The 21,386-nt window shown below is 44.6% G+C and overlaps 1 protein-coding gene across 1 annotated transcript in view; it reads left to right on the top strand.

The window, feature by feature from the left end:
- The window catches only part of LOC144890808 (disabled homolog 2-interacting protein-like), a gene marked incomplete at its 3' end in the record, with an annotated part of 65,467 nt that overhangs the window by 31,194 nt on the left and 12,887 nt on the right, over positions 1 to 21,386 (top strand). Inside the window, exons 2-7 of the mRNA XM_078772647.1 lie at positions 4,590 to 4,642; positions 5,667 to 5,764; positions 10,845 to 10,982; positions 11,207 to 11,425; positions 12,671 to 13,075; positions 17,447 to 17,591. Coding sequence (XP_078628773.1) covers positions 4,590 to 4,642; positions 5,667 to 5,764; positions 10,845 to 10,982; positions 11,207 to 11,425; positions 12,671 to 13,075; positions 17,447 to 17,591 — 1,058 coding nt within the window. The remainder of the gene's footprint in view (positions 1 to 4,589; positions 4,643 to 5,666; positions 5,765 to 10,844; positions 10,983 to 11,206; positions 11,426 to 12,670; positions 13,076 to 17,446; positions 17,592 to 21,386) is intronic.

Here is a 21,386-nt window from a genome sequence, read left to right as displayed (position 1 = left end):
CCAAATCATGTCCAATCAATTAAATTTACCACAGGTGGACTCCAATCGAGGTGAAGAAACATCTCAAAGATGATCAAGAGAAATGGGAGGCACCTGAGCTAAATTTCAAGTGTCAAAGCAAAGGGTCTGAATACTTATGTAAATGTGATATTTCAGTTTTTTCTTTTTAATAAATTTGCAAAACTTTCTAAAATCCTGTTATCTCTTTGTCATTATGGGGTATTGAGTGCAGATTGATGAGGGAAAAAATGAATTTAAACGATTTCAGCATAAGGCTGCAACATAACAAAATGTGAAAAAAGTGAAGGGGTCTGAATACTTTCTGAATGTACTGTATGTGACAAGGACGAAATGTTAGATTTTGGTTAAGATCAGGATTCGGATCCGGCTACTCGAATTTTTAAAGTGATTCTTCACCACTGCATTGGGAGATCGGGCCAAAAAGAATATATAGCAGGATATCTCAAAAAGTTATGGATGGATTTGGACGAAACTTGTTGGACAGGTTGTGTGTGCGATCAGGAAGAATCAATTCAATTTTGGTGAAGATCCCGATCCGGCTCGTATTATGTTTAAGTGATTCATCACCATTGAGTGATATGGCCAACCAGGCGGAGGTTTGCTCTCTTCTGAGTGCCGTTGTCGTTCCCTTCGTTTTTATTTCATCAAAAAGGGCCGCCATTACAACAACCATAATAGCCGACAGTATACCGGACATTCCGATCGGCAAGGGAACCCCACCCAGCCAAACATTCCCGATTCCCGAAGGATGGCTGGACTCCACCCACCTCTCTGACTCGAGACGGAGAAACCACGCCCCGAGATTCGTGACTGGTTGAGGAGCCATGGGATGATGTAATGGGATGTCAGGATTGGTCAGGGAGTGACGTCAGCAAGGGGAAAAGGAGGATGCGTATGCGTCCCTTCCTGTTCCTGTCGCTGTCTCTCGAACTGGTGCTGCGGTCGCGTTGGTCGTGGATCGTGGAGGAGGAGGAAGAAGAAGCAGTTTCTAGTTCTCTGATGCTCGCTTTGTGGTCGACGGTCGCTCTCCTCGTGTGCGCTAAAAAGAGAGCATTCGTGGCTTTGTGGAGCCTTTGCCAAGTTGATGGAGCGGGGGAACGTTGGCCGCCTGCTGCACTGCTCGGTGCGCTGCGCCATCGACCAGCGCCATTGTTCGGGCGTTTTGACGTGTGGTCGTCTCAGCGACCGATCCCAACGAAGTACTCGTCGACACCGGAGCTCAGTGCCACGTCGAAGGGTGCATTTTATTTTTATTTTCTTCAATCATCCCGTTGTCTGTTTCGTGTATCTTAATAGTGCAGACATCTCAAATTAGGAATAATAGGTTATTTTTAACCTCAACATTAATTTTGCCTTTTTTTTTATTTTTATTTTTATACAATATGGAGGCTCTTGAAAGAGCTAAAACGTTTATAAACGTTTCCTGTTTATTTTAATAAATTCATTATTGTTGCATTTCACTTTTGTGTCGTATTCGTTTCCTCCTTTGTGGGTCGAGGAATAAAATCCCGTGGAGACCGTCTGACTAGATTAGGCCTTTAACGTTTCCCGCGCGCGCCAACGATAATCCCGCCAAGTTTCGAAATACACCTCGGAGTTAACTGGTCGGCTGGTTTGGTCCGGTCCAAGGCCAAGGTCAAGACTGCTCTGGTCCGGTCCAAGGCCAAGGTCAAGACTGCTCTGGTCCAAGGCCAAGGTCAAGACTGCTCTGGTCCAAGGCCAAGGTCAAGACTGCTCTGGTCCAAGGCCAAGGTCAAGACTGCTCTGGTCCAAGGCCAAGGTCAAGACTGCTCTGGTCCAAGGCTGGCCACGGACGTGACAGTATGTTTGAACTTGGTTCTTGGTTTAAGTATCTTTGTTAGGCAGAGATGAAATGATAAACCTCTCTTGTTGCTCTTGTCTGAGAACCCCCTGAGTTGTACGTTTTCCATTTTTATACCAAGGATGTGATTTTCTCCATTCTGTGGTTTGGTTATTGCTGGTTATACCATTTGTATGCCACTACAAAAGGTGGGGGGAGCCCGTTAACCCCCCCCCCCCCACCCCCATTTCCTTTTTAAACTAATTCATATTTATATCTTAACACTCATACTTATCTTTTAAATATCTTAACTCATGTTTATCTCAACACTTATACTTATCTTAACACTTATACTTATCTTAACACTTATAACCATTAGGGAGGCTGTCAATTCCATTGTCTAAAATAAACCTCTCATCAAAAGCCCCCAATACCTTCTTATTTACCTCCTCTGAAAATAATTGATGTTTATAACTTCTTATTGTATTCATTTTTCTGTACTCTTCTTTCTCAAAGGTTAAACATTTGTAATAATGTTCAAAGTTTATTGTTTCTTTGATTACATTTTTCTTTTCCCCCTTTAACTTTTTATCACTATTTTTGGTTCACGAGTTGTCAAACAGAGTGACCACTATATTCGTCATGGGTGTGTGTCTGTGTGTCTGTCTGTCCGCAGCATAACTACCCGATGATATCATCCGATCTTGATGAAATTTGGGTGGGAGGTCGATATCATGATCTAGTTGTGTCATGCCGAGAGTGGGCGTATTGCGCCATTGTGGGCGGAGCCATGCCCGAAAAAGATGTCTTTTTCGGGGGTAACCGATTTCAAGCTACATCTTCTCAGAGGGAGTTGGTGGAATCTGACAGGGGTTTCGATATTTGGTTAGGCCAATGTCACGTGTCTAGCCCCACGGAGCTCGATTTTTCATTTTCGCCCCAAGGTCAAGGTCACAAGGTCACAAAATTTAGAAAAGTCGATTTTTGATGGTTTTATTACATTCTTCGCTTCCTGATAGGGTGAAATGTCATACATGTTTTTATATTATCACATACATCATGAAATACAAGTTTTCCAACAAATTTCAGAATCTTCGACCTTTGACCTTTGAAGGTCACAAAGGTCAAATTTTCAAAGTTGTCAGAATCGAACCCAATTTTTGGTATTGTGTAGCTAACTAACGTCATAACTGATTATACATTATATTCTATCATTTCAAGGTCAGGAACCTTCGTTTTGACATTTCCAGGCCAAAACCCGACACAATTACGTACAGCTGGCTCTTAAAGGCCTGCGCATGCAGCGCATTGCGGCCCTTTGTAAATAGGCATGTACACCGCAATCCAGGGGCCGACACCTGCCACGTGGGCCCCCGACCCCCCCAGTCCGGGCCTGTTTCGCTTATAGTCCGTCCTTTGTCATTGAATACCGCTCGCTCGTGAACCATCGTCGTCTCCTGACTTGTCAATATTATTATCAATATATTTATAAGCATAAGCCTTTGCTCTCAATCCTACAAATTCACTCATTATCTTTCCACCCAATTCATCTTTAAACTTTCCAATAACCTTTTTATTCTTTGTCGAGAATAGTTTGTTATCTGATTTATAATTGCTTGTATCATAATATCAACATCCTGAGACATATCCTCATAAATATCTTCCGTATTGATTTTCAAAATAAAACTCTGTATCCATAAAAGTAGATTAATATCATCCACATATCTCCTCTTTAAGTTGTTGTAAAAGTAGTGATACATTAACAACTTTGACAAGTCAATAATTGATGTTCCCATATAAATAGGTTTATCCATTTCAATGCTCTCTTTATTCAAATGAAAAGCACAATAAGTTCTCTGAAAACACCTCCAACCTTTGAAAACTTGGTTTATTAATTAATTTAGATGCCTGTTTCCGGTATGTAACAAGTCTTATGTTTTGTCCATTCCTAACATTTTCCATAGTTTTTCCAAATACAGCATTATTGATTAATTTGTAAAAGTCCTTCTCAAAATATGTTTTTGCTTCCGTTCTCCTTTTTGTATTAACATCAATATAGGTCTTTTAACAATGACTTTATTTACATTCTAAAATTCTATTAACTTTCTTTACTCTAAACCCAGCAGATAAATATTGTCTTAAATTCCTTTTTTTATTATTATTTTTTATTCAAGATCGAGGCTCGTGAAAGAGCTAACAATCACACAAAAAGTCAAACTGACACATAAAACATATAATAAGGGGAGCGGCAGACAAGATGGGGAGAGAGGGGGAAGGACACAAACACAACATTTGAGAGCAGGGACATTGAGAGATCTGTGGGAAGGAGAGTGCTGTGGGAGAGGTATTAACCATATGGACACTGCAAGGACTTCTAGGAAAGAAGTTGGAATTTCAAAAAAAGTAGATCTGGGGTGAATTAGCGGGGGCAGAAAAGATCAAGGTTTTGGATGGGGGAAGATAAGAGATGGTGGTGAACAGCTGTTTTGAAGACCTGGAGGGAGGAGTGGGATTGAAGGGAGTGGGGGAGTTTGTTCCAGAGGCAAGAGAAAAGAGGAATGAAAGAGTGAAGGTTAGTAGAGATATCAGGTATGAAGATACTTGGTAGGGTAGCACAGTGTAGTGGTGGTGTTTTCTGTCTGAATGTAGAAAACACAAAGAACCGATGCAGCTGATTTTCTCCTGCCTGACGGCATTTTTATTCTGCTATTGTTTCTTATTTGTGACATTTATTTAACGACAGCTTTACAAAATCTGTTTTCTGCAGGAATGCGGAGCATAAAGTGTCGAATGGTTCTGTTGATGAAGAGCTGCTTCCTGGTGAGTTTTGAGAATTTATCTTTTCACAAAATATACACTTATTTACAAGTCCAAGAAGAGAGACCTGAAAATGTTTTGTTGTTGTTTTCTTTATTTTCCAATTTGCCGGTGGTGGCTGCTTGTTCCTCACGACAGTGACGCAAACAACTTCCTCTCATCACAGCAATCTTTCCCGTGAATGCTCCAAACTTTTTGTTTTGATTCTCCAGTCATGCCATGGCAGTGTTTTAGCAGCTTCACTCGGTCACAGGTGTAACTATCGTTCAGAGGGACCCAATGTGTAATATTTGGCCACGCTGAGAATCACCTCAACCAATACAAAACAATACTGATTGGAAATGTTGATGGAAGAGGAGGAAGGCAAGGATTAAAATGGACAGACAAGATGATGGAATAGATGAGGAAGTTAAAGATCGAGCTGCTGGATAGACATTTGAATGGTGTTCCTGAAGAAGCAACCTCTGAATCGTAGACGGTACCAGATGATGGTGAGAGTGCAAATCAATTTCAATGAAAATGTAAAACGACGTGATCATTGAGGTGGAGGAAACGCTGAAAGGAAGCAAGTGATTGGTTTGGGTTGGGAAGGGTTAATGCGGTTCATATAGATCATGGTCATGAGGATGGATGACGTGAGATGGTGCTTAAACTGGGTATCCCGTGTGCCGGCATGAGGTGGTGAGCGTTAAAGATCACATGGTGACCTTCACCAAGAGTAGTGGAGCTATCACTGGCACTCTGGACAAATTCCAAATTCCTGCCTTTATCCACGACGATGATGTCAGGCCTAGCCAAACAGTTGCTCAAGGACTTGGGCCAATTCTGCATGTTCTGAGCCCTTGATCTCTTACTAGGGGATATGGTATGTGAACACCTGGCTGGCAAAGAAGAAGACGAAGACTAATTTATGAAATTGATGTCTTATTTCCACAATGCACACACACCTGAACTTCGTGATATTCTGTCCATTGATCTTTTTCTGTCACAATATCTGTTTCATGTCCATTTTGCTTCTTCTTTCCAGGATCTTCTCTCCGTCACGGTGAAGACGATGAGAGCACTTCCAGTGATGGTCGTTATTGCAGACCTGATTTTGAAGAGTACGAGCTGCCGGAGGTGGTGGTAAGCAAGACATTAGATTTACTTTTTGTGCCTCCGTTATCGAAGTCGCGGGAGGCATTATGGTTTCAGGTTGTCCGTCCGTCCGTCCGTGATAGGCTTTCATTACTGCGATAACTTGAGAACTGCTGAAGGGATCTTAGTCAAACTTGGTGCAGGTATGTATAATGATGTAAAGATTAACTGATTAGATTTTGGGGTCACGGGGTGAAAGGTCAGAGGTCATGTTTGGTAAAAATCCTGTTACCGCAATAACTTGTGAACCAGTGATGTCATTCTGCCCAAAGTTTATGCAACAATGTATTATGATGCAAAGATGAAATTATTTGATTTTGGCGTCAAGAGGTCAAAGGTTAAAGTCTGGGATAGGTCTATAACTTGAGAATGACTGAAGCTATCTAATTCAAACTTGGCACAGGTATGTATAATGATGTAAAGATTAACTGTTTAATTTCAGGATCAAGACGTCAAAGGTCACAGGTCATGTTAAGTAAAAATTATGTTGCTGCGCCAACTCGTGAACCAGTAACGGGATTTTGAACAAACACTGGTATTCGTGTTTATGATACAAACATGAACTGATTGGCTTGTGGCATCAACAGATCAAAGTTCAGAGGTCATGTCAGGTAAAAATATGATAACTTGAGAACAGCTGATGGGATTTAAATCAAACTTGGTACAGGTATTACAATGATGTAAACGTGAACTGATTACATTTTTGGATGAAGAGGTCAGAGGTCACATTAAGGAAAACATCTGTTGCTGTTCTAACTTGTGAACCGTCGATGGGATTTTGCCCAAACTTGGTATAAGTATATATTATGATGCAAAGATGAACTGATTATTATTATTATTATTTTGTTTTTGTATCCAAGATCAAGGCTCGTGTAAGAGCTAACATCAATCACAAAAAAACAAACAAAAAAACCGGACACAAAACATACAATAAAGGGAGCGGGAGACACGATGAGGAGGGAGAGGGAAGCGCACAAGCACAACAGCAGAGAACAGGGACATCGGGAGATTTGTGGGAGGGAGGCATGGGAAGGGGTCGGGGGTGGGGTGGGGGGGTATAAAAGATCAAGGTTTTGGACGGGCGAAGATAAGAGATGGTGGTGAACAGCTGTTTTAAAGACCTGGAGGGAGGAGTGGGATTGAAGAGAGTGGGGGAGTTTGTTCCAGAAGTGGGAGTAAAGAGGAATGAAAGAGAAGGTGAGCAGAGAGTCTTGATTTTGGCAATTTAACCATAAGACGGTTGCTGGCAGATCTTGTGCGACCTGTAGGAATATTTGGAGGACAGAGCACAGAGAGAGCTGGCGTATTCATTTGAGCTGTATTCCATTTGAGTATTCTATTGAGCTGCGGATGAAAGCCTTGCATGTGATGAGGAGCTCAGGTGTGCCAAGGAAAGACTTTGCATGACGGAGGATGCCCAGTCGGCGACTGGCTTTGGAGGCCAGCTTGGAAATGTGGTTTTCCCAGGAAAGATCATGGCAGATAGTGAGACCAGATGGCAGAAGTGAGGTTGTCCAGTTGGTCTTTTCGGAGAGACATTGTAAGAGTGAGAGATTTGTCAGGATTGAAAGACATGTTCCACCTGTTTAACCAGTCTGTGATTTTGTCCATGTGTCCAGAGAGTGAGGAGGCTGCAGACTGCCGATCTGATGGATGAGGAATAGAGTGGCAGAGAGTGGAGTCATCAGCAAAGAGATAGAGAGGATTTTCTAAAATCTTCTAAAACCATCATAAAAATAAAAACATCATAAAACCATCATAAAAACTTCCCCATCCAAAACCTTGATCTTTTCTACCCCCGCTAATTCACCCCAGATGCACTTTTATTGAAATTCCAACTTCTTTCCTGGAAGTCCTTGCAGTGTTGATGTGTTTTATACCTCTCCCACCTCTCCCCAAGCCCTCCCCCTCCCACATTTCTCTCGATGTCCTTGCTCTCAAATGTTGTGTTTGTGTCCTTCCCCCTTTCTCCCCATCTTGTGGTCCGCTCCCCTTATTTTGTGTGTTGTGTTGGTTGCCTTTTTGTGTGATTAATGTTAGCTCTTTCACTCGATATTGTATTGCAAAAAAAAAATAAAAGTTGGAGATATTCGTGTTAAAATGGTAACGTGACTTTCTGAATGTTATCTGAATGGGTAATATGACTGACGTGCATCCACGTGTGTCTGGTATCAATGGATTAGCGTTCACATTTGTGCCCATAGCTTAAATATATGTTGTGCTCCTTGAGAATCTACTATAAAGTCGATGAAAGGTAACTGTCGACATTCTTTGAGCATTTCAACACCATTCACAATTTTGTTGAAAGCTCATGGTTGATTAACATTATTGTGAAAGGCCTGTTACACGTTGACTGCTCAAAATATGGCCATCACTCCTTCTGTCATCGCCATCAGCACCTGCTCATCTGGTATCTTTTCTCTTGTTAATCCTGCTCAAATCGGAGCTGTATACTTTCATCTATTCCTTTGTGGTTTTTTTTCACTTGTATATTGATTTGCTTCCTTGTCTTTGTCCAATGCCGTTACCTTCTCCATTCCTTCAAAATGGTGACTCATCACCATCTCAATTGATCCACCCTCCCCTCCCCTGTACATCTCTTTAATGACCTACAAACTCTGTGTAAAAGGACTATACTTTAAAAAAAAAATCTTTCCAGATGAATAAGAGTTACCAGTGGTTTTTATAACTGGTTATTTGTCTTTTAATGCATCTCAGATACAGCTTTGCGAATGCTACCACAATTAAACAAGTGCTTCTGTCTGTGAGGGACAGCAACATTGCCCCGTACAGTCTAAAACTGAGTTGATGTCCTCAGGCTGCACAGTTACAGATTGGAGCCATGTTGGCAATAACAACAGGAAAGCACATAAAGGCAAAACGCTGGTGGCATTGTGGAAACTAGGGCATGCCCGTACTATATATATATCTAAAATTATATCCCCCCCCTCTATTTACATGAAATGGTTTGGTCCAAAGCGAACGGCTTGCGAGTACGGTGACAATCCCCCCCCTCTATTTACATGAAATGGTTTGGTCCATTCGCAAAGCCAAAGCGAACGGCAGTTACGAATCGCAGTTACGATGAATCGCAAAGTAGTTTTAATTAGTTTTAAAACATAGTTTAACGCCAACATAGTTTGCCAACGTGAAATAAATGAATACGCTCTCAAATGTGCCGTCCGAGGCAGAGTGTGTTCGCCACGTTCGGCACACGCGATATCTCGCTGCTCTCTGATTGGTCGAATCGTTTTTTGGACATAGCTCGGTAAGTAATTGTCCGATTAATATGAAACCTTGAAAAGGCACATCCTCGGGTCCCCAGCAATATACCTGGCAAGTTTCAAGTATATCGGACCGGTAGTTGTCGAGAAACAGCGGTCGCATACACACACACACACACACACACACACAGACAGAGATTAGTGGAATTATATGGTGAAGGTTGTAGGATGTGGACCTGACATGTGTGTGTGTGTGTGTGTGTGTGTGTGCGTGTGTGTGTGTGTGTGTGTGTGTGTGTGTGTCTCCGTGTGTGAAATATACATCGGGGTTCGACCTCAACTCCGAAGGTGTGCTGTGATGAGTGTCCGTAGATGTCCCGAGGAGCTGTATTTTTCAATATCACAAGCGGCGAATGACCTTTACGGTGTGGAAGGTCACCGATGATTTAGCCCCTTATAAATGTCTGTGAAGGAACCAAGCTCTTTGTCATCGTGACATGTGTTGGCGTTGTATTTTAGTGGCACAGCATCCATATTTGCATGCCACACTGGCCAGAGTTAATTTTTCGTGATGACGATGCATCTATGAGCTGCACTAATAAGGAACTTTCTCCGAATAAATTGAATCAAAATCCTTCAACGACGACCTGCATTGGGTTTGGAACTACAAGTGTGCAGCTGCACTTCCTCGTCACCAAACAAACCTTCATTGAAATATGCCCTCTACGATGAATGAATGGTATCAAATCCCTTGTCAAACCATCAGAAGACTCATTTGCTCCTCAAGATATTGTTGTTTGTTCATGTATCGATTCCAATGGTGGGCCCTCATGAAATCCAAGCAGCTGCCTACTTTACGCTCGGGTAATGCTGGAGATTTATTGGCAAAGCAAGCTGCCTCCATTGGCTGTTTCTTATGGCACAATAGCCTGAGTTTTACGCCATGCCGGTGTCAATCTACCGTTTACCTCCCATCGTCAGTATGTTTGTCTGCGACATATGCTCACCAATTGTGTCCGACTGAAGAAGCGATGGCGTTCGAGCCATCGGGGATGTCTCCCCCATCTTTGATGTTCCTCACCTTATTTTAAATCCATCATTTTACTTTCACTACCAAGCACTTTAAATGCTTTATGCTCATCTCCAATTCTATTGAACTCCCATAAGCAATCCGTTTTCACGTGGTAATGTTTTCTGGATATGTCGTGTCTCGTGTATTTTTGTAAAACGGGGGGAATTCACGTAAAATCCGGAAAATCGTGGGGAAAAAATCCTCCAGTGTACCAGCACAGCCTTACTTGAAAGTTGGCCTCCTATTATTGTTCGGGTGGGATATAATATGTTTTTCTTGTGCAATTCTTGCCGTAGTCGTTGCTTTGACACATCTTGGAATGTCGCTCATTGTGTTTCACGACAAGTGTTCAGAAAGTTTAAATTCCGTAACTTGGACACATCATCCAACCAGGCAGCAAAATTGGCCAAGCATCCATTTTGGCCTTGTCTTGAGCGTGCTGCATGTAAACGACATCAATAATTCAGGCAGCGCACAGTAATTGGAGCCGAGCCATCAGGCGAGACGTCCACAAACCTCTCCCTCGTCTCCACCTGCAGCCGGCTTCCCACTGCGTCCCTGTCGCTCCACTGCCTTGCAGGCAAACAGGAGGGACCAAGACAAAGTGTGTACGGCTCTGGGTTCTGTGTTTTTAATGAAACGTGGCATAAAATGAGGCTCATTGCTGGTGATATGTATATCCGACAATTGCTTATCAATTTATCGAATAATAACAACGGAGAGGTGAACAAAATGATTGAATCCACAAAGACCACTATCGATAAACCCACAGTGCATACCTCGAAATATTGCTCACGCCACCGAGCATAAAGTCGCCAAGTTTAAGAATTTCCATGTGGACATGTTTGATTCTCACGGTCTGTACACGATCTTCTTTTTCCGATTGGCGTTTAGCATTCTGAGTTGGCAGGTGGGCCATTTGGAATCGGCAACCTCGGTGACTTAAAGCGGTTGCAGTCGAGGATGCTTTATACAAAATGGATTCAGGACTTCTTCATCTTTGATATCATTTTTCGAGTTATACCCAAATTTAAGCTGCACAGGTAAACATGCAAAGATTGCAACGGTGTGGATTGCTCCGAAGGATGTTCCAAGCCATGACCTTTTTGTCCAATTCCACCGGCCGCCTGACAGGACAACACTCGGCGTGTGGAGAATTCCCTTCGGGTGTGGGTGATCGAAGCGAGAGACCTTCCACCGAAACGCCGCTACTTCTGTGAGGTGTGTGTGGATGACGCCCTGTGTGCACGAACCACGAGCAAGGCGCGGCGTGAGAACCTCTTTTGGGGAGAGCAGTTTGAGTTTGCAGCTTTACCGTCTTCCGCTCGACACTTGACCATACACTTGTACAAGGTACGTAACAAACGGCTAATTGGCCAAATAGCAAATCAAATCGTTGGACAATTTGGGAAACAGGAATGCCTTATACCGACGGTAAAAAGCTAACAAAAATGTGGAATCGACAAAGTGAAAACACTCATGCCATTGCAAAAGCAGTCGGCAACCGACTGACCAAGTTGTCGGCAGGTACTGCCATAATGACCTCCGAATAGAGTGCGCATATAGCCAGCTCGCCAAAGGCATATTACCATAGTTCATTTGAAAAGGCATCCCTGAAAGGTATTTGTGGATTACCAGCGATGTGTGAAAACATATAGGCTACAGGGGATCCGTACACAAGAATCCATCCAGAAAATAATGCACCATCATCTCCTGGGTCTATCACCTGGTTAGGGCAAGAGCAACGGCCTAAAAGTTTTGCGGAGCTGGCTTAGCAGCTATGCACGGACATTGCTCATTGTCACACGGGGTTTGCTAGCCCCAGTGGCCTGAGGTAGAGCCCGGAAGGATTGAATTTGAATCCAAGTCTTGTCAGTGCAGGGGGTTTTCGCTCTGAAGCTTTAAAGGTGATCACGGGCGATGCTCCTTTGTGAACATTGCAACAACATAGGTAAACGGGCTCCTGTAACAATTAAAGGATTCATTCCTCCCGAGTGCTGGATCCGTACAGCTGATCGGACAGTTGGCGGTTAAACACAGCAAACTTGGTACAGCTACGCTGCTGATGCATTGCGTCCACACTCTATACCAGCCCAAGAATGCAGAATTTGGCCAGGGCACCGGCGTACATCGGCATGCTCTTTTTGAAAGACCGCGAGATATTTAACGTCCGTAAGTCACAAGAGCAGGTGGAACAACAAGCGTAACATCTCCCATGAAGGGAGGCGTCCTCCTTGATGCAGCATTCTGATCACAACACAAGAGATAACATGCAGCGAGGTAGCATAATGAGATCTACAATGACTTGTGATGACGATAACTACACCGTATTGATGATGCAACCAGCTGATCGTATCTGTGATCTAATCCTAATCCACAATTTGTTCCTTAAATAATTACAATCCCATATTGCACTCAGCGCCTGCTTACCTGAACTCGCTATTTATTTTTATCTCTCTTGTTTGTCGCTTATTCACCATTTTTTTCCACTGTTCTTTGTTCTTTTCTTCTTATGTCCATTGTTTTTTTGTTTTTTTTTCCAGAGAACCCATCCATTTTTTTTGGTCTTCATCATGCCCTCTTTCACCTCTTCCACAGGAACAAGAGAAAAGCAAGAAGAAGAAAGACAAGGCGAGTGGTTATGTGGGGCTGGTCATGATACCGATGATGGCGGTACGGGGCCGCCAGTTTGTTGAGAAATGGTACGCCATTTCAACTCCCGGTGGCAGCGGGCCCGGTGGTGGCGGGGGTGGTGTGAGTGGGGCCGCCACTAAGCTGAGTGGTGCGGGTAAGGCTGCATCCCCACCTGCAGCCCTACGCATAAAGGCACGTTTTTTGAGCATCGCGGTGCTCCCCATGGAGTGCTACAAGGAGTTTGCGGAGCACATAACAACACGGCACGGAGCACTATGTGCTGCTCTCGAGCCCCTACTGTCAGTAAAGAGCAAGGAGGAGGTGGCACGTGCCCTCGTTCACATTTTACAGAGCACCGGGAATGCCAAGGTGAGACACAGCTGGCCCGACGAATGGACCTTCCTTGTAATATTTTGTGGACTTTGGGATCCTCTACCTATCTCTCCACCTAGATCCCTTGTCTTTTCTTCCTGCTATATTCTTTCCATCCTCTTCTTGATCGCTAGTTTCCCACTTTTTACCTCCGCCACCAAAGGTGGATGGAGGTTGTATTTTCACCCGTCTGTCTGTCTGTGAGCAGGATATCTCAAAAATTTATGAATGGATTCGGATGAAATTTGGTGGACAGGTTGGTTGTGTGACAATGACGAATTGATTCGATCTTGGTGAAGATCCCTGGTGTTGGGCTAGCGGCTAGGGTGCCGGCTTAGGATCCTAGGATCCTGGGTTCGAATCCCGGTCAATCGCTGAATTAACGCCAGGGGGGTTGACTCAGCCTGTCATCCTTCCGAGGTCGGCAAATTGAGTACCAGTTCACTGGTAATTCCCTGCTTGTCGTTAAAGGCGGCAAAAAGGGTTGGCGTCAGGAAGGGCATCCGGCCGTAAAACATTGCTTCAAAAAGGGGACCGAAAAACAACAACAACCACAGTTCCCGAAAAAGGCCAACCCCCGCTTGCGGGGAAAAATGGCCTCTAAAGGTGGTTTTTTTTTTTGGTGAAGATGCGGATCCAGATACGAGACTTTTTAAAGTGATTCTTCACCATTGAGAGATAGGGCCAAAAAGTATATATAGCACAATATTTCAAAATGTTATTGGCAGATTTGGCCGAAACTTGGTCGATAGATTGGGTGTGTGATAAGGGCACATTAATTAAATTTTGGTGAAGATCCGGATCCGGATACAAGGATTTTTAAAGTGATTCCTCAGCATTGAGAGATGGGACCGAAAACGATATATAGCACGATATTTCCAAAAGTTGTGGACGGATTATGACAAAACCTGGTGGATGAATTGGGTAGGTGACAAGAACAAATCGATTCGATTTTGGTTCAGGTCCGGATACAGATCCGGCCTATCAGTGGGATACAAAACGTAAACTGCTCAGCCTGGCAGAGGTATGCTCTCTACCGAGTACTACCATCGCTATTCGTCTCAATGATGAACATTATTTGAGATTAATCAAAGGAAATTTGGAAACCACACTGAAATGTAAAAACACACAATAGCTTCATTTCATTGCCATATAATTTGCCACTTCCCATTATTGTATGAAAACTTCCACATTAAGCAAAAAATGCAACTTCATTGAACTCCCCATCTGTTTCTGTGCAGCCAGCCATGCGTTCCTATCTGACGTCTCTGATTGGCTCTGAAAGCCGCATGAAGGTATGTCTTTCGCATCCAATCAGGAACCAACAAAGGAAATGCGTGGCCACATGCACAGACATTGCCAGCAGATTCATGAAGTTACATTTGCTGCTTAATAGTGCTTCTGCCTTTTTGTTCTCATACAAGGGTGTAAGGCAGAAAATTTCAAATGATCACATCTTGCAATTCTCAGTTTTTGAAACGAGTGTGGTTACCCTTTAATAACTTCCTTTACTTACTGCAGCGATAAGAAACTTGCACACGTACTTACTTTTATCATTATTTTTTGCTTTTATGCTCGCGTTATTGCCACACAGTGTGACGTCATAGTCTAGAAATTTGAAATGGATCACGTGTCGATAGGCTTTGTGATCATCACGCGAGTGAAAGCTTGTATTCTTGTACCGTCCTCCAAACAGTGATGACTCTATTTACATTTCACTGTCTGACAACATGGAACAACTTCTATCCACTCATCCCAACTCTCTCTTCCTCATTTGTGGCGACTTCAACTGTCATCATGCCAGCTGGCTGGGTGTGGGTTCATCTCTCACCAGCCATAGCACCTCAGCAAAGGACTTCTGCGACTCACTGGGATTGACACAATCTGTCAATTTCCCGACCCGGATCTCAGCCAATGGTGTATCTTCCCTTCTAGACTTGGTTATGACAAACTTCCCTGCTAATGTCTGCTGCTCTTCTTCTGCCCCAATCGGTTCTTCTGATCATGTGCTTGTTAAAGTGGACATCTCTCTGGCCATTCTCAGAGAGCCTCCTCAGCGTCGCCGAGTCTGGCATTTCACTCAGGCCAACTGGCACGGTCTTCAAGCAGCCATCAATCATCTCATCTGGACTGGTCTCCCATCTCCACTGCCTCTGACATCAATTCTTCCTGGGAATTCTTCCAAAGCAAACTGCTCTCTCTCATGCACAGATTTATCCCATCTCGTCTTCAGTTGTCTTACCCTTCCTCCCATCCATGGTACACTGAATCTTGTGGTGAGGCAGTTGCCCTGAAACAACTTGCCTTTGCCTCTTGGAAGGCTAATCCAACTGAAGGCAATCTCAGTTCCTTCCACCAAGCTCGGAACAAGAGAATGAACTCTCAAACCTGTCTCCTTCCTCCAAATTCTAGTGGCGTCTGGTCAAATCCGTTTCTGGTGTTTGTTCCCCCTCCATCCCCTCCCTTACCTCAAATGGCCACACAGTTGACACCGCACGTGACAAAGCCGAATGCCTCAACTCTGTGTTTGCCTCAAAATCTTTTGTCCCAAACCCATCTCTCTCTGTTCCCACCTTACCCAATCGAACCCAACTGCTCCTGGACTCTGTGTCCTTCTCTTCTGACAAGGTGGAGGAGTTTTTGTCAAACCTCGACTCTGATTCTGCAACTGGACCAGACGGCATCAGCCCACGAGTCCTACAATCCTGCTCTGCCGCTCTATCTCACCCTCTCTCTGTTCTTTTCACCCTCTCTTTTGCTCAAGGTCATCTGCCAGCATCCTGGAAATCAGCAAACATTACCGCTTTACACAAAAAAGGTGCAAAAACTGATCCTTGCAACTACAGACCTATCAGCCTCCTCCCAATTATCAGCAAAGTCATGGAATCCATCATTGCTTTGGATATCAAATCCTTCCTCTTCTCCAATGGCTTGATCTCCGATCATCAATTTGGATTCAGACCAGGTCATTCTACTCTGGACATGCTGCTTCTGCTGTCTCAACAATGGATGGAGGTCCTAAATGCCAAACAGGAAATCAGAGCCGTCTCCCTTGACATATCACGTGCCTTCGATACAGTCTGGCACCCAGCTCTGCTCACCAAACTCTCCTCCTATGGTATCCATGGAAATCTCCATGCATGGCTTGTGGACTTCCTCTCTTGTCGTAGTCAACGTGTGGCTCCAAATGGAATTCTCTCATCTCCTCTTCCTGTCCAGTCTGGAGCTCATCAAGGCAGTTTTCTGGGCCCTATGCTTTTTCTGGTATTCATTACTGATCTCTCCAACTCTCTGGAAAATCCTCTCTATCGCTTTGCTGATGACCCCACTCTCTGCCGCTCCATATCTCAACCCTCAGATTGGCAGGCAACAGCCTCTTCACTCTCTGCAGATCTGGACAATATCACAAACTGGTCACACAAGTGGAACATGTCTTTCAATCCTGACAAATCTCACACTCTCACTTTGTCTCTCCGAAATGACCGTCTGGAAAACCCTCCCATCTACTTTCTCAACAATCTTCTCGAAGAAGCCCTGCCACTCAAGCTTTTGGGTCTCACTATCTGCCATGATCTTTCCTGGGAAAACCACATTTCCACGCTGGCCTCCAAAGCCAGTTGGCACTGGGCATCCTCTGTCATGCGAAGTTCTTCCACGGTACTACTGAGCGTCTCACCACATACAAAGCTTTCAGCCTCAGTTTGATGGAATACTGCTCTCCCCCCGCCCCCACCCCCCCCCCCCTCCCCAAGCCCTCTCCCTTCCACATCTCCCGATGTCCCTATTCTCTATTGTTGTGCTTCCCTCTCCCTTCCCTTCTCGTCTCCCGCTCCCTTTATTGTATGTTCTATGTGTTAGCTCTTACACAAGCCTCAACTTCGTATCCAACAAAAGAAAAAAGAAGAAGCAGATCCATTAACCTTATCTTGGCCCCGAATTCACCGAAATGATCACTCGATCACCGCAGAATGTGTTGTGAACAGCCAAGCCCACTTTTAACACACAACGACAATAATTATACAATTGTTTTGATCTGTTGTGTTGTGATTATATATCCCGTCATTATGGCCAGTGCCTGTGGAAAAATGCATCGTCCAAGTGTGCATGGATTAAAGCATAAAACCCAACAGCAGGCGATAAAAATGTTTTACTATTTATAAACATAAGATTTATCTTTCGTAACTTGTATTTAATTCAAGCAACAAGTTCATTGTGTTCACCCGTTAATTTTGTCACGGATATTATTGATAGTTCAACTGAAATGGGTGTCTTCATTTTGTCTGCTCCTTTAAACATTATAAATTGGTATCAATGACATTATATTTCTCTGCTCACCCCATCCCGCTCCCCACACCTTCCATTGTGCAGGAATTTCTTTGTGAGATGGTGCTGTCAGAGATTGAAAGGTGCGGCGAGAACGAACACCTACTCTTTCGAGAAAACACGTTGGGTACCAAAGCCATTGAGGAGTTCCTGAAGCTCGTTGGGCACAAGTATCTCCAGGATGCACTTGGTGCGTATGTTGAGTAGTGAGAACTTGAGTGTATTTTATGTGTGTTTGCTTTGTGTGTGTACATTTATCTGTTTTGTGTTTAAGGCTCATGAAGGAGCTTGTTTCTTATGGAGGAATATGGGTAGCAGAGTAGCTGTTTTTATGAACGGCACATTCACAGCTTTTTTTTTTTTTTTTTTTTTTTTTTTTTGTTGTATACTGAATCGAGGCTCGTGAAAGAGCTAACATTTACTTCACAAACAAATCAACCAGACAAACAAAATATATAAAAAGAGGGAGCGGAAAATAAGATAGGGAGAGAAGGGGAAGCGCACAAACACAACATTTGAGAGCAGGGAGATGTGTGGAAGGGAGAGGGCTTGGGGGGAGGAGGCGTGGGAAGGGGGGGGGAGGGAGAAGTATAAAACACAAGGACACCAAGGACTTCCAGGACAGAAGTTGGTATTTCAAAAAAGTGGAACGAGGGTGAAATTAGCGGGGGTAGAAAATATCAAGGTTTTGGATGGGGGAAGATAAGAGATTGTGGTGAACAGCTGTTTTAAAGACCTGGAGGGTGGAGTGGGATTGAAGAGAGTGAGGGACTTTGTTCCAGAGGCGGGAGAAAAGAGGAATGAAGGAGTGAAGGTGAGCAGAGTGTCTTGATTTTGGCAGTTTGACCATAAGAGGGTTGCCAGGCAGATCTTGTGCGACCTGTAGGAATATTTGCGGGACAGAGCCCAGAGAGAGCTGGGGGGGCAAGGCCAGAGAGGAGTCGGTAGAAGACGGAAAGACCACCAACCTGCCTGCGGTGAGTGAGTGAGAGGCCCTTGGAGTTAGCTTCATCGCGGGAGATTCCAATGATTCTGAATGCTTTGGTTTCAACAGCGTGAAGACGAGCTAGGTGTGAGGCAGGAGCACCAGCCCAAAGGGGAGAGCAGTATTCCATTGAGCTGCGGATGAAAGCCTTGTATGTGGTGAGGAGCTCAGGTGTACCGTGGAAGAACTTCGCATGACAGAGGATGCCCAGTGCCAACTGGCTTTGGAGGCCAGCGTGGAAATGTGGTTTTCCCAGGAAAGATCATGGCAGATAGTGAGACCCAAAAGCTTGAGTGACAGAACTTCTTGGAGAGGATTATTCAGAAAGTGGATGGGAGGGTTGTCCAGTCGGTCTTTTCGGAGAGACATCGTAAGAGTGTGAGATTTGTCAGGATTGAAAGACATGTTCCACTTGTTTGCCCAGTCTGTGATTTTGTCCAGTTCTGCAGAGAGTGAGGAGGCTGCAGACTGCCGATCTGAGGGATGAAGAATGGAGCGACAGAGAGTAGAGTCATCAGCAAAGAGATACAGAGGATTTTCAAGAGAGTCAGAGAGATCATTGATGAAGACCAGAAAAAGCACAGGGCCCAGAACACTGCTTTGTGGAACTCCAGCCTGAACAGGAAGAGGAGATGAGAGAAACCCATTCAGGGCCACACGTTGATTACGACTAGAGAGGAAGTCCGCCAGCCATGCGTGGAGATTTCCATGGATACCAAAAGAGGAGAGTTTGGTGAGCAGAGCGGGGTGCCAGACCGTATCGAAGGCACGTGATATGTCAAGGGAGACTGCTCTAATTTCCTGTTTGGCATTGAGGACCTCCATCCATTGTTGAGAAAGCAGAAGCAGCATGTCCAGAGTAGAGTGTCCAGGTCTGAAACCAAATTGATGATCAGAGATCAAGCCATTGGAGAAGAGGAAAGATTTCATATCTGAAGCAATGATGGATTCCATGACTTTGCTGATAATTGGGAGAAGGCTGATTGGTCTGTAGTTGCTGGGATCTGTTTTTGCACCTTTTTTGTGCAAAGCGGTGATGTTGGCAGATTTCCAAGCAGATGGAAGATGACCTTGAGCAAAAGAGAGGGTGAAGAGAACAGAGAGAGGGAGTGAAAGAGCGGAAGAACAGGATTTTAGGACCCGTGGGCTGATGCCGTCAGGTCCAGTTGCAGAATCCGAGTCAAGGGTTGACAGAAACTTTTCCACCTTGTCAGGAGGAAAGGACACAGAGTCCAGGAGCAGCTGGGTACGACTGGGTACGGTGGGTACAGAGAGGGATGGGTTTGGGACACAAGATTTAGAGGCAAACACAGAGTTGAGGCATTCAGCTTTTTCACGTGCGGAGTCAGCCGTGTGGCCATTTGAGGTGAGGGAGGGGATGGAGGGGGAACAAACACCAGAAACAGATTTGACCAGATGCCACCAGGATTTGGAAGAGGGAGACAGATAAGAGAGTTCGGTCCTGAGAATGGAGAGATATTGTTTCCTGGCTCTCCTGAGGGTGGACACACACTTGTTTCGGGCTTTGTGAAAGGAAATGAGATTTCCTTCCGTTGGATTTGCTTTCCAGGAGACGAAAGCAAGTTGTTTCTGGGCAATAGCCTCACCACAAGATTCCGTGTACCATGGACGGGAGGAAGGGTATGACAACAGAAGACGAGATGGGATAAATCTGTGCATGAGAGAGAGCAGTTTGCTTTGGAAGAATTCCCAGGAAGAATTTATGTCAGAGGCAGTAGAGATGGGAGACCAGTCCAGATGATTGATGGCTGCTTGAAGACCGTGCCAGTTGGCCTGAGTGAAATGCCAGACTCGTCGACGCTGAGGAGGCTCTCTGAGAATGGTCAGAGAGATGTCCACTTTAACAAGCACATGATCAGAAGAGCCGATTGGAGCAGAAGAAGAGCAGCAGACATTTTCAGGGAAGTTAGTCATAACCAAGTCCAGAAGAGAAGATGCTCGGTTGACTGAAATCCGGGTCGGGAAATTGACAGATTGTGTCAGTCCCAGTGAGTCACAGAAGTCCTTTGCTGAAGAGCCATATCTGGTGAGAGAGGTACCCACACCCAGCCAACTGGCATGGTGACAGTTGAAATCACTACATATGAGGAAGAGAGAGTTGGGATGGGTAGATAGAAGTTGGTCCATATTCTCAGACAGCAAGATGTAGATGGAGTCACCACTGTTTGGTGGACTGTACAACACACATCTATCTATAATTCCAGCAATCTCTGTGTGTGTGTGTGTGTGTGTGTGTGTGTGTGTGTGTGTGTGTGTGTGTGTGTGTGTGTGTGTGTGTGTGTGTGTGTGTGTGTGTGTGTGTCTGTGTGTGTGTTTGTCTGTGACCGCTGTTTCTCGACAACCACGGGTCCGATATACTTGAAACTTGCCAGGTATATTGCTGGGGACCCGAGGATGTGCCTTTTCAAGGTTTCATATTAATCGGACAAGTACTTACCGAGCTATGGCGATTTCTTTACCAAACACTGCAAGCCGTTCGCTTTGGACCAAACCATTGCATGTAAATAGAGGGGGGGGGTTCTGTGGTCGTTGCGAATGGACCAAACCATTCATGTAAATAGAGGGGGGGGGGGGGTTCTGTGGTCGTTACTGCCACGTGGTTTCAAAGTTTTTTTTTGTTGTTGTTGTTTGCACGCATGTTTTTTTGCACCCACGTACGGGCACGCCCTAGTATGAACAAAAGGTGGGAGCGAAGGGGAAGCCGTAGCCAAAGGTATTCCTGGGGGTGAGGTGGAGAGAGGGCAGTGCAGGGCGAGTGAGGAAGAGAGTTTTTTATAAAGATAGCAACCCCACCTCCAGGACGAGGCTCAGGTCTATCATACCGGAGGAGGGAGTAACCTGGGAGAGATACCAAGGAATCAGAGACGTCATGAAGGAGTAAAGTTTCTGTTAAGCAGATCACGTCTGTTTGAGTGAAGGCCCCGGATGTTTGAGGTCCATACCATTAAGGAAGAGGAAGAGGAAGGGGGAGCTGTTGAA

This window comes from Myxine glutinosa, chromosome 2 (assembly GCF_964187855.1).
Source record: "Myxine glutinosa chromosome 2, kmMyxGlut1.1, whole genome shotgun sequence".
Lineage (NCBI taxonomy): Eukaryota > Metazoa > Chordata > Myxini > Myxiniformes > Myxinidae > Myxine > Myxine glutinosa.
The sequence above is the reverse complement of the archived record's forward strand: the minus strand, read 5'-3'. Positions and strand labels throughout refer to the sequence as shown.